This window comes from Pocillopora damicornis, chromosome 13 (genome assembly GCF_964200805.1).
Source record: "Pocillopora damicornis chromosome 13, jaPocDami1.2, whole genome shotgun sequence".
In the NCBI taxonomy this organism is placed as follows: Eukaryota; Metazoa; Cnidaria; class Anthozoa; order Scleractinia; family Pocilloporidae; genus Pocillopora; species Pocillopora damicornis.
In genome coordinates, this window is record NC_142682.1 from 15,882,469 (window position 1) to 15,895,986 (window position 13,518).

Sequence of the window (13,518 nt, forward strand, 5' to 3'; positions counted from 1 at the left end):
TTGTACTGAAACCAATAATACGGACGTTTAACGAGGAAAATCACTTGTGACCACAGTTTATTAAGTTCTTAGCTTGATCATGATCTTATTATCATATAACGAAATTAAGAAACTCTACTCTCCAGTTCATATTTAACCTATTTTACCATAGCAACCAAAACTGACATTTTGATGTAATGGCGTGGATCGAATGAACTTCAATATTTAGATCAATCTGTCATTGACGAAAATGGTACTTTTGAAGTTATAATTTTTTGTTAGTAATTCAACCAAGACCAGAAAATTTTTAAAAGCTTCCTAAGAGACTTACATTCTGCGTGTTGCGTTCCACTAAACCACTTTGCGCAGGAAAAACAACTTCCTTGTTTTGACGGCGACAAGAGAGACGTTACTTGTCTGGGCATGATAGACTATTCGTTTCTACTACTGCGACATGTGTCACGAGACTCAAACTGAAACAATTTGACAATGGACTAGGGAATGCTTTGCAGGTGATTTGATAATAATAAAATCGCCTCCTGTGTTAACATCGGCGCCGGGTTTTGCACGGCTGAGATTTGATGAAGAAGCAAAATTCTTGTGTAGCCCACAAACATTAAATGATTTTCTTGTGGTTGGTTTTTTTCTAACTAAGGGTATTATTACTTAGGATATACTTTACATTGCATCCGGCGTCACGCGTATTCAGTGTTTCAGTAGTTGAAAGTTTAAGAAAATGTTTCCATATAAGGTAATTAAAGGAATAGTGCGATTTATTTCGCTACTCCTGACCTAAAATGTGCCTCGTAAGCACATTAATTTTGTATTGATGAGTCGCAAAATTTCAAATTCCTATTTACGATCTGGGTGCCCCCACAGTAGCAGATGGGACATCTCACTGGCTTTTTACCCTTGTTAACGTCTCGATCGATTGACCAAATTGAACATCAGGAGAAGACAACAAGAAACTCTACAAACAAGGTAGAACTTCTTAAGTAAGAAAATCTAATGCCATGTAATAGGACGCTCCCAAAACTTTTAAATGATCACCTAAAGAACTTCACTCTGTCATGTGAACAAAGAGGGTTAAACTCGTCGAAGTAGAACTTGTATTTGATTATACATGTCTCCACGGTTTCAAAGTTCGAGATCATTTAACTTCGCAAAACGAACCAGTCACGAGACGGAAACTGAAACAAGAACTTTTGCTTGAACAAGTTATGATCATCATTCATCAACAGCACAACAAAATCGCTTTGAAATATGTCATTTCTTTTCCCTTCCTAGAAAAAAAGAGAAAAAGGCAAAAAAACTTCAGCGGCTGTGGGAAGAGTATATCTCGACGCTACCTGTGCTCGCAGATGTGAAAACATTTTGTTATTCAACCACTCATTTTGTAATTTGCACAAAACACTTTTCCATTCAACCACTCATTTTGTACTTTACCCACCAGGAAGGTATTGTATTCGCGCTTGGGTAGTTGAGCAGTTTCAATCAAATCGTGTAGAAATAACATGTATGCAATCTGAAGTCACCTTCTAGCAGTTCTTCATAACAAGGAAATCCAGAATGGAACACTTAACCTAAAACTATTTCACTTTATATTTCGATGAGTTTCCCTCAGTTTTCGACGTACTTGCCCGCGCAAGTTGGCAGGTTTTTAACACTGAAATTGGTTGACATTTCAAAGATAATGCTAAAATTGTAATATTTCATTCGACAAACGTGCAGCATTTTTTTTCGAAGGTTCAACCGCATGTAAGACAAATACATTAACGTATCACTGCAAACAGGTTGGTTGTCAATGTACCTGATGATATATTGGCTCGAGGTCATTACGTCAAGTGGTCGAGCGCGATACATACATTATAACCGAGGGCCAAATATTTTCCCACTCGGTCCGCCTTAACTCAGTCAATTAGCGTTTTATCATAATGATCGTCACTTTTCCGTTGTCTTCTTCTCTTCTTTCAGCTCGGCATTTTGCAAGACCGTATGTAGGGATTCTTGTCTAATGTTTCCTAGTACAAGCGCGAGAGGCCGTTCAAGACACATGATAAAGACCAGGAAAAAAAAGTCTCCATTTCCCATTTCTTTGCATTCGTGGTTAGAGAGGCGTTCTCGTAGTTGTCAGTCCATTTGCAGTGTACGCTCGTCGATTTGAGACCACACAAGGATGTGGGCCGATTCTTTCCGTTTTCTCTTCCCTGGGTTTTTTTAGAGGGTCTCAATGGGGTGATAGATTTTACGGCTAACGGCTACGGAAAAGTTTGGCCAAAATACGGCTAACGGTTATTATCTCTTTATTTTTCAAAGTAAATTTTTCTGTAGGTAAAAAGAAGATATCTTAAACACCGTGATGTCTACCAATAGATGACATTGCGACTGGAAGCCTTCCAACCACAAAGACTACAACTCATCTATTGTCGATAGGCGTGACCTAGTAATAAGTATGTCTTAAAGTAAATTCTTCTGTAGGTAAAAAGAAGATATCTTAAACACCGTGATGTCTACCAATAGATGACATTGCAACTGGAAGCCTTCCAACCGCAAAGACTACAACTCATCTATTGTCGATAGGCGTGACCTAGTAATAAGTATGTCTCTCCGGATGTGGATTGATAAGAATTAAAACGTAAACTTGTGAAACTAGTCAGTCATACCGGTAAGTAACCAACCAAGGAACATCTACATCTTGAAGTTTTGTAAACCAACCGTCAAGGACTCTTTGGACTTTGAAGGTGAATTAAAGTTTGAACAGGCAATGTTTCTGTAGTTAAAAAGAAGATATCTTAAACACCGCAATATCTACCAGTAGATGACATTGAGACTGGAAGCCTTCCAACCGCAAAGACTACCACTCATCTATTGCCGATAGTCGTGACCTAGTAGGTCTTGTCCCTCCGGATGTGGCTTGAAGAGAATCAAAATTTAAACTTGTGAAACCAGTCGGTCATACCGGAAAGTAACCAACCAAGGAACATCTACATCTTGAAGTTTTGTAAAACTTACCGTCAAGGACTCTTTGAACATTGAAGGTGAATTAAAGTTTGAACAGGCAATGTTTTTGTAGATAAAAAAAAGATGATATCTTAAACACCGCAATGTCTACCAATAGTTCACATTGCGATTGGAAGCCTTCCAACCGCAATGACTACCACTCATCTATTGCCGATAGGCATGACCTAGTAAGTATGTCTCTCCGGGTGTGGATTAAAGAGAATTAAGATTTAAATTTGTGAAACTAGTCAGTCATACCGGAAAGTAACCAACCAAGGAACATCTACACCTTGAAGTTTTGTAAAACCTACCGTCAAGGACTCTTTGAACATTGAAGGTGAATTAAAGTTTTATCAGGCAATGTTTTGTAGTTAAAAGAGGATATCTTAAACACCGTAATGGCTACCAATAGTTCACATTGCGATTGGAAGCCTTCCAACCGCAATGACTACCACTCATCTATTGCCGATAGGCATGACCTAGTAAGTATGTCTCTCCGGATGTGGATTAAAGAGAATTAAGATTTAAATTTGTGAAACTAGTCAGTCATACCGGAAAGTAACCAATCAAGGAACATCTACATCTTGAAGTTTTGTAAAACCTACCGTCAAGGACTCTTTGGACATTGAAGGTGAATTAAAGTTTGAACAGGCAGTGTTTTTGTAGTTAAAAAGAAGATATCTTAAACACCGTAATATCTACCTACCAATAGTTGACATTGCGATTGGAAGCCGTCCAACCGCAATGACTACCACTCGTCTATTGCCGATAGGCGTGACCTAGTAAGTATGTCTCTCCGGATGTGGATTAAAGAGAATTAAAACCAACCGTCAAGGACTCTTCGGACACTGAAGGTGCATTAAAGTTTGAACAGGCAATGTTTCTGTAGTTAAAAAGAAGATATCTTAAACACTGTAATGTCTACCAATAGATGAAATTGCGATTGGAAGCCTTCCAACCGCAATGACTACCACTCATGATCATCTATTGCCGATAGGCGTGACTTAGTAGGTCATGTCTCTCCGGATGCGGATTGAAGAGAATTGAAATATCAAACTTGCGAAACCAGTCAGTCATACCGGAAAATAACCAACCAAGGCACATCTACATCTTGAAGTTTTATTACCTGCATTTACTATTATAAGCTCTATCAGTGAGAAACTGACCAGCACTGAATTATCACACAGTAAGTACCACTTTCTCTCCCTTTCTTCTTTCGCTTTGACTGAGAGAAGGGAAATCATTCTACATTTACATGAAATTATGTACGAGGTTTGATTGCCTGGAGATCAGGCACGGCAGCGAAAGTTATTTTCACAAATAACTGTTTTGACTTGAGGTTGGAATCCTTGGCGTTCTTTATTTTTTGTCTATTTTCTCTTAAAACTTAAACTTTCATTCGTCACTGAAGGGACTTGTTCAAAGTGTTTCAGCAAACAAATTCAAATTCTTAAAATTAATTAATTAATTAAAATGTTTTCTATGAGCATCTGCAATGTGCTCTGGGGCCGCAAAACTTCTTCGTCATTACAATGAAACTGAAGGCTTATCAAAATCTGCCGCTGGTATAAAAAGCAACCAAAAATAGAGAATAATTTTGTTTGTTATGGAAAGAAATAGATCTGTTATCATGCACATGCGATGCACTGAAGACAAACACAGCGGCGGAAACAACAACATTTAATAGGTCACTATACCTTAGCTTATGGTAAATTCTGGTTTTATTTACATCTACATGGAATACATTTCCGAAAAAAACATTAATTGTGGCTTAATTTTCAAACGACCCAGAGCTTGACAGGGTTTAAGCGCGGCCTCAAGCAAATATTGCGAGTCAACAGTGGCACCAAGCGTCGCTTAGAAATCCTGCAACCCGCCTCTCATTGAAAACTCCTGTTTGCTTTATGGGCTTCAAGGCATTTGTTTAAGTTTATATCTTAACAACAGTATAACGGGTGTTGGCCAGTTTATTCCGTCTTTTTTTTTTAAATATTTTTCACTGCTTGATTTTCGAAGCCATTGATATCGTGCTTTAAATACACAGGCGGCAAATAAAAAGAGAGGCTTTCAGTTTTTCCGGAGTCAGTGACCACCGGAAATGCGCCATTGAGCTTAGCAACCTCGATAACAGGAAGAAGACAATAAATAACGACTGTCCCTAAAAAACGTTCGGAAGCGGTGTTCAGCATTTCCGATCAAGAAACGCTTCTGATTTTGTCTTTAAATAAACGTTTGGAACTTTATGGTAAATTCGATTAATTTTGATCTTTGGAACAAAATTTGAACCAATAACACGAGCGGAACTGGAACAAGACATAACGGAGGCTGTAAAGTGTTCCACCTCATTAATAATTATCTCCTTAACATCATTCTATATCACTACCACTCTAGATACTGAGAGCCCCTCATAGATCAAAAACCTATCGTTTATTGCACAAGTAAATCTAGGGAAACTGAAACATACGGTATTTTGCTTTTCAGTTTATTCCGTAAAAAGAATAAACCACAATTTTATCGGTTTAACCCACTTGGAATGTTGGGAGAACATTCGACGTTCTCCCAACATTCTAAGTGGGTTTTGTCGCCTGTAAACCGAAATAAAGTACGGTCTATTGCACAACAAAACTAGGAGCAGTACTGGGAGCTGTTATCGAAAGGGTGTATGCTCGAATGCAATTTTTTGGTTTACTGGTAGGTGGGAAGATACACGCTGAATGGCTGGGAGAAGGGAAGTCAAATGTTCAGTAAACTCGCTGCTATCATTTAAAATATGTACTTTACATTCCATGTTATCGAAAGGCTTGTCTTTTGCGTACCAATAGTTTTGATATTCGTTGTAAACATTCCTTGATCAATATTCATTGATCATTTCCAGATGTCTTTTTCCAAGTTCGTATCCCCTTGTCACGGTGACAGTATTGTGATATACAACTCTACCAGCGGAGCGGTCAAGTGTCAGGCCTGTGTTAAATGTCCCCAAGGACGAGGCCTCTCTGTGCAATGCAGTTCTGTTCAAAGCCCAGAGACACCCATAGTTTGCGAGCCATGTGTGCTTGGGAAAACATACTCATCTGGAAAAGACGCCGGGGCATGCATGAGCTGTGAGAATTGTGAAGAATATCGCGAAACCATAAAAGCCTGCACTCTGACTTCCAAGGCAGTGTGTGGAAAGTGTAAGCTTGGCGCTTACCAAGATGACCGCCTAACACGATTGTGTCAGCCCTGCTCCCGCTGTTGTGATGATCAAGATGATCTAGCCGAGCCGCAGTGCCAAGAAATGCCTGAAAACAAGCAGTGCAGTTTTCACAGATCACACGTATGCAGCGAAGTTATAACTCGTACAAATTTCAGCTCAGTCAGCTCTGTAGAAACAAACCAAACAGCATCACTGGTATTGGTGCCGTCTCCCACAAGCCAAGTAACCACCTCATTGAGCATGCGCACTGCATATCAGAAGACCCCGGTGGCTGATCGTCCTTCGAGAGCCGCAATCATCGGTGCTGCTGTTGGTGTTCCATTAGCTGTAGTCCTGTTGCTGTTGGTCATTTGCTATTTTCTTAAAGAAAAGAGCAATCACCGAGTAAATAAGAGGGTTAATGACGCCGAAAGGCCGCAAGAAACACGAAGCAAAAAAGAGTCTGGTCGAATTGATTTAGAACGGTTAAACACAGAAAGGTTACAGCCAGCAGAAGATAGTAACGCCACATCGCCAGGGACCAAGGAAACTCAAATACTTGTCCAGAACAGTACAGGTCAGTGAACCTACATGACTAATCAAGCTTTGAACATGATTTTCACTGAAAGCATCATAGGGAATGCTCTCAACTTGATATCTCCTTTTTTTACTCAAATATTTCCAGATGCCTGCAAGCTATCAATAGAGGAAAGTGAGGCTACTTCGCCAAGTGTCGAAGAAACTCAGCCACCGGACTACAACAACACAGGTAAACCCTTTTTGTGATCTAAGCACTAGTTACGATGTTTTCAAACGTGGTCTTTATAGAAGACAGTCTGACCAATCTCCTTGATTTATCTTTTTATCATAAACTTCCTTTGGTCTACATGCCGTAGAGGCTTATAGGAAATAAGAAAGTAGTTAGAGGAGGCATCCAGGTCGTGTATATTTTCATGAGTAGGGTTCCAAAATTACTTCTTCTCCCAGATGGAGGGGATCCAGTTACTCTTCCCCCCCGCCCACCCGCCCCTTCCTTTACTTGAGGCCCTCGATGGTCAGTGATAAAATCATTACAACTATTGGAGTATAACTTTAGAGAAAACCCCGCAATAAGGTAAGGTCGTGTATGGTCAAAACAACGACGGTGATCACATCCGAGAGTTTGAGAAATTTGAAAATAAAACAATAAAAATCTTAGGTTTTTTTGTCAGTTCATTGTTACCAACTGGTTAACAATAAAGAGTATATATATCTGGTTCTTGAGTTTTCTTTTTTTCTGTCTTTTATCTTAGAGCACCAGCTGTTCAAGAAGGCTCCCAAAGACAACAGTTGTCACACTGTGGTGAAGACGACCACTATAAACACCGTGACCTACTGTTCAACTTGTAGTTCTGGTCCAGAATCTACAGGGTATGGAGAAGAATGAAGAGCGGTTGTATAGATAATAATACTTCAGGTTTTCAGTCTCGAAATTCGATGACACCGGTTTTGTATCCATTTGAATGTGTTCATTGTCCGTCGGATGATGATCTCGGGTGATGATCTCGCAGTGTCTAAACGAACGAACATTTATGACAAAGCGATACTCTGTTAATGAATACCTAGCAGGCTAGGGGTCCGTTTCTCGAAAGTCCTGCTGACTTAACAAGTTCGAAGCCTTATTTAAAAAATCAAAATTTAAGGAATAGAGAGGCTGGTCATTTCACCTTAACTTGTCCATCTTGTTTCCTTAGCTGATAGTTTTATTGCATAATTTTTCAAAAATTTTAAAACTTCCATCTAGAATAAAAACATAACAGCTTTATAGGCCCGTTAACTTACCGGGACCTTCGAGAAACGAGCCCCCTACGTAAACTAGACGGAGTGTTATGCGTTTTTAAATTAACAACAGTTCTTTAAATACTGTGAGTCAAACTTTGCTTGATATATAAATGAATTTCTTTGGTCCACCACTGAGCTATGGGAGACTCGCGGCAGGCTTGGCTGTTGCTAGGATAGGATTGTCGATATGTAATGTTTATGCGCAATGATTATGTAAATGAAGATGGTAAATTTTATGCCTGGTGATTTTAAGTGAACGGTGATCTTAATCAGTAAATGACACTGGCACATTCGGAGAAAAATAACATAATTTCAGTGGGAATAACTCTTCTAGTCATTCATGTGATTGATTAGTCTCTAACGGATTCACTTAAGTTTTTTGCCATTTGGATACATTTTCAAATAAGCAATTTACTGCCTGATCGAAATTGGGGCATAACTGTATCGCTTTGTCCAATGTAAACTCTATAGTTTCGACTTATTTGTGTTTATTTTTTGAAAAGCATACTTTACGGAAAAAAGTGCATAGCAATGCTAATAGCATAATATGCTACTTCTATTAGGGTCTAGTCCTTAACCCGTGTTAGAACGTAATGGTTTTGGGTTACCTTGCATCTAGAGTTTACCTTAAGAGCGATTATGAATAAAAAGCTTTGTAGTTAATTTTCTATGGAACAGTCGCTGCCTGTTTATTTTTTTTTCTTTAGGGGCTTACAAATATGCCATACCATGATTTGAACATAAAATTGCGCGCTTCTGATTGGCTGACAACGAGTTAACACTTTTATGAACGACAACGAATAAATGCAATATCGGCAAGGAAAAAAGAGGACAAACTTAATGGAGGGAAATTTTAGTTCGCGCATGCGGTCTACAAGAAACATCGAGTTAATTATTACTTCTCTGGTTGATACCAAATTATGTTTTTTGCATAAATCAAGCGTCCATGGCAACCCCTCGGGCCAAGATCTAGTTTAGCCAATGAAATCTTGCTGCATATGCAATGTATGCGAGCGAAATTTAGCACGCGGATGCATGTACATAAAAGAGGCGCTTGCTGTCGAACATTTGAGTAAAATCGGTCAAATTTTGCCTGTGTTCGACGAAAACACGTTGCCGTACTGGAGTCCAACAAGCATACCCTACGAAATTGACTGAAAACTTTGATTTCAATTTGGAAAAGGCCCCAATTTTTCCCAGCAAACCAAGAGTCACTAGAGAAGACTTGAAACCTTACTGAACAACTGACAGAGGTAAGTGTTTTAATCCGAATTGTTTGAGAGTCCATTCGAGGCCCTTTTCAGGATAAGTTAAGATCGGCCGTTATGCGACTCCGTTTTGAATTTCGGAGGTACTGAATTTCAAGCAAAACAATCTGAAAACGACTGGAAAGCTTTAGTTTTGGTTCCAAAGAGTTCGGTAACACTTTTATTTGTCTGAATTAGAACTTGGGCAAATAAATTACACTAGATTTACCTAAATAGTACTCGCTCTTAGTCAACGAACCGATACGATCACTGGTTTTTTTGTTTTAAATTTCTCTCTTTAGGTTTGGGAACTTTCCCTGTCAGTTACGCACTCGTGGCAATGTGGTGGTTAACAAGGATTTGACGTAATCTCGTGTCCTTTTTCTTCAGATGGTCAAAATGCTGGGACTGGGTATTAAATTCGGAGCGTACTCCTTCACACCCTTGTTCATCTTAGAATCCAAGGCTCATGTGCCATTGTCGAAGAAAAGGGCATATTGAGTTTTGGTGTGATCGTCATGTCTGGGAATTTTTCCCTAATGAGCTGAAGAAAATTTGTGATGTCTTCCGCTGCAACAAGAAAACAAGAAAAGGCGGAACTGACTTAAGACATGATCTTATTATTGTATTCACGTTTTCCATGAAAGTCAGGTTTTTTCTTTCACGTACCTAGCTTATCAATCTTGCCATCATTGAGATAGTCTGCACTGTCATAGAAAAAGTGGCAAGCAGCACATAACCTGAAAACTTATTCAAATTTAACACTTCTTTCTCTAGCTTGAGAAAGGAAGGAAGGCCACAGCTCCTCTGTTTTTGTCACCACAGCACTGCAAAGTTCAATGATATTGTCTTCCTACGGAAAAAAACACCGCAACAATTTAATTAAATTTTGTGACTCAAAAAATTCCTTCTCTAAGGGTAGAATTTGTGTTACCTTGCAGCAAGTGTGTATATGGTTACCAATGAATTTATTTTCCTTGGTAAGCTTGTCTCTCGACATTCGTTTTCTTGAGAACCTCATCCAAATGAACTGATGGTGGTCCACTGGCTTTCTCAAAGGCAGCCAATTCCATTTGTCCATCCGCGAGCTTTTCCTATAATGTTGAGATAATACTATTAAAATGTGGGTTATCTGACTACTATAATTTGATGGGTTGTTAAATTCATTTGAGCTAGAGTAATATTACAAATAAATGATCTATAAAACAAAATCATAACTTCTTTAACTAAAAATTAAGATGGGTTGGAAACTTGTGCGATGGAATTGGAGGATTGCACAGTTGTGATACTGGAAAACACAAATATATTGCTGTTACCTCCTCCTTTGCATTTCCAAGGAGTTGTCTATCTCCTGTAGAAGTGTAAGGTAGGCAGGTATGGTATTAACATTAGCATGTAGACTTTGTAAATTCAGTTAGGTTAACTTAGTAGGTTAACTTACGGTTTTTTTCCGCGTTCCAAAAGTAGTGTTTGCAAAAGAAATAATTTTTCCGAGTTGGTTTAGCGCGGATACATACCGGTACACCAATTAAAGCGTTCTGATACTACTTTGATTGAAAAATGTCAAAACAGATCAAGGATATCATGCCCCCCAGCAAATCGCTGTTCCATTTACGGTTTGTATTTTTGGTGGTTTCCGCGAGATAGCCTTCGCGTCACGCCACAAGCAAGCTTGACGATTCGCCACAACATCGAAATATTTCACGTAATCCTAAGCAATTTAATATTCAGCTAGAGCGTCTGATGATGGCAAGCTATTCAACGAAACGCTACACCATTTGTATGGATTCTCCTGAGGTTCATAGTGTGGAAGTCTGACAGCTTGGTGATGTCGCACTCTGTCATCCTCCAGCATTCAGAGCCGTATAGTAGGGTGGATATCACACAGCTTTGGTAGATCTTCAGCCTGGTCTTGGTGCTGTACTAAGAGGACCTCCACACGTTGTTGAGCTTCTGAAGGCGTTTCTGGCCTTGTTGAGACGGTTCTTGATGTCACTCCCAGCTCCTTCATCATGCCTTATTGTGCTGCCCAGGTAAGTGAGCTCTTCAGTCGTTGGCAGGTCTTCTCCGTTCACTTAAACTGGTCTAAGTTTGGACACGCTCAGCAGTATCACTTCTGTCTTCTTTTGGCTGATCGTCAGGCCAACTTGCTGTGCGCAAGTGCTGAGTCGGGTCGTCTTTTCCTGCATGTGTTGTTGAGTATGGGAGACCAAGGCAAGATCATCTGCAAAATCTAGGTCCCCTAGCATTAAGGAGAGGATCTAACTTATGCCCCGTGACTGATCTTCTGTTGTGCGCCTCATTATCCAGTCAATACTCATGTTGAAGAGCATCGCCGACATTGTAAAGCCTTGTCTGACGCCAGTCTTCACTTCAAAGTTGGTTTCGCTGTTGCCTACTCTGCATGTGAAGTTGTTGTAGAAGCTTTTGATGATGTCGATAATCTGCTGTGGTATCCCATAGGCCCGATGGATGCGCCACAGACTTCCCGGTGCACGCTATCAAAAGCCTTCTCAAAGTCTTCAAAGTTAATGTAGAGTTGTCTCTGCCACTCTGTGCACTACTCTATGATGTTACACAGGATTAAGATCTGATCTGTGCATCCCTTTCCTTTCCAAAACCCTACCTGCTCTCTTCTCAGTTGTTGGTCCACTGTGTCGGCTATTTGCTGGATGATGATCTTGGCCAGGATCTTGCTGGGTACAGATAGTAAGGCGATTCCTCGCCAGTTATTGTAGTTGTTGCGGGCACGTTTTTTCGGAATCTTCACAATGACTCCCTCTGTCCAATCTTCAGGTGATTCTTCCCCTCCCAGATACCTGTAAAGAGCAGGTATACTGCTAGCTGTGGATCTGCTTTAAATACTTCTGCACTGAGATTATTTTGTCTAGGGGATTTTTCGTTCTTGAGGGACTTGATAGCTGCTATGATCTCTTCTTTTCCTGGGGGATCGGGTTGACATCCAGGTCTGTCTCTGCCTCTTGTATATCTGCCTCTTTTGGTGGTGGTGTTCTGTTCAGAACTTTATTGAAGTGTTCCGTCCATTTTTATGTGGCTCCGCTTGTCTGTTTTGTCATCCTCTTCACTGTTCGGTTCGCTTCCTTACATTGTTGCTTGTATCTCTCTTTCAGTTGCTCTAATTCGGCCCCCAAGACTTTCTTCTTGAGAGTTCTTCTGTTCTCTATGACTTGTCAGGCATCCTCTGTGACCTACTTCTTCCTTTTCTTCTGCTTTGTTCCAAAGCAGGCTTTGCAGGTCTGCTCGTAGGGTATCTTAAGCTGTTGCCACTTTGCATTGATATCTCCAGAGCCTTCTTGCGTCTGGTCTTCAGCATCTGCCAGTACCTGGAACTTATTCTTCAGCTGTAGTGTGAAGGCAGTCTTTAGTTTAAGGTCTCGCAGCTTCACCACGCCGAAGTGTTGTCGCTCTCTCGGACTGGATCCGGTCTTCCTTAGCTTCAGCTTCAGTGTAGCAGTCACAAGGTGGTGGTCACTTCCCACATCAGCTCCTTTTCTCACTCGGACGTCTAGCAGTGATAGCCTCCACATCCCATTGATCATCAGGTGGTCGATCTGGTTCTCGTCTCTTCCATTGGGGGAGTATCAGGTCAGCTTGTGGACGTCCCGGTGTGTAAAGAACGTTCCAATGACAAAATCATGGGTGGTGTAGATGTCCAGTAGCCTCTCTCCATTGTCATTCATGGTGCCATATCCTTCTTTCCCCATGGCCCTTTCGTAGTTCCTATTGTAATTTCCAACCTTTGCATTGAGATCTCCCATCATAATCTTCATCTCATGACGTGGTGTGTCCTCCAGTTCTGCTTGAAGCTGTTCGTAGAAAGTGTCCTTGTTGTCTTCCTCAGAGTCGTTTGTTGGTGCGTAACACTGGATGATAGTTGTGTTGATGTGTCTCCCTTTCAATCTTACTTTTAAGAGCCTGCTGTTGATTGGCTTCCACTCCATCAGGCACTTCTCGAGACCTTTCTTGAGGATGATGGCTTCTCCCTCATGGTGCTGATCGTCTTCTCTTCCGGAATATAGCACTGTCTCTCCTGTGTTGATTTTGTGTCTGCCTGAACCTGTCCATCTGCTCTCACTAATTCCAGAGACGTGTAGGTTGTAACGTCCCACCTCAGCTGTGGCTTGAGCCAGCTTTCCTGTCTCGTATACAGTTCTTACATTCCAGAATCCAATTCTGGTCTTGCATTTGACGCTCAAGACTTCCATCTTCCTGTCAGCGGTTTCCTTTCGGCTTTCACCACTGTCATTCATACGAATATGTTTCGATGACTCTGAA

General features: G+C 40.5%; 3 protein-coding genes across 11 annotated transcripts in view; 1 reads left to right on the forward strand and 2 right to left on the reverse strand.

The window, feature by feature from the left end:
• The window catches only part of LOC149035689 (uncharacterized), a 31,523-nt gene that overhangs the window by 14,159 nt on the left and 3,846 nt on the right, over positions 1–13,518 (reverse strand). For 5 of the 9 annotated variants that reach the window (XR_016182090.1, XR_016182085.1, XR_016182084.1 and 2 more), the window contains one exon: positions 10,157–10,316. Coding sequence is in view for 1 of the 9 variants with exons in the window: in XM_089190927.1 (XP_089047053.1) it covers positions 10,191–10,316 (126 nt within the window). In the remaining 8 variants the exon portion in view is untranslated. Of the gene's footprint in view, positions 1–9,374; positions 9,793–9,822; positions 10,076–10,156; positions 10,317–13,518 lie in introns of those variants that run through there. The other 4 variants (XR_016182087.1, XR_016182099.1, XR_016182098.1 and 1 more) reach the window with 2 other exon arrangements.
• On the forward strand, positions 651–8,650 carry LOC113684803 (uncharacterized). The gene is made up of 4 exons (XM_089190890.1): positions 651–960; positions 5,855–6,731; positions 6,840–6,923; positions 7,447–8,650. The coding sequence occupies exons 1-4, from the start codon at positions 865–867 to the stop codon at positions 7,578–7,580; spliced, it is 1,191 nt and encodes a 396-aa protein (XP_089047016.1). The 5' UTR covers positions 651–864; the 3' UTR covers positions 7,581–8,650.
• LOC149035692 (protein CFDP2-like) lies at positions 12,825–13,493 on the reverse strand. The gene has a single exon (XM_089190926.1). The coding sequence runs from the start codon at positions 13,491–13,493 to the stop codon at positions 12,825–12,827; it is 669 nt and encodes a 222-aa protein (XP_089047052.1).

Bases quoted from the DNA above. Each gene is read 5' to 3' on its own strand.
- LOC113684803 (XM_089190890.1), top strand. From the start codon at position 865: ATGGGACATCTCACTGGCTTTTTACCCTTGTTAACGTCTCGATCGATT. The intron at 961-5,854 runs GTAGAACTTCTT...GATCATTTCCAG, and splicing joins CAAGAAACTCTACAAACAAG to ATGTCTTTTTCCAAGTTCGT. The intron at 6,924-7,446 runs GTAAACCCTTTT...CTTTTATCTTAG, and splicing joins ACCGGACTACAACAACACAG to AGCACCAGCTGTTCAAGAAG.
- LOC149035692 (XM_089190926.1), bottom strand. From the start codon at position 13,493: ATGAATGACAGTGGTGAAAGCCGAAAGGAAACCGCTGACAGGAAGATG.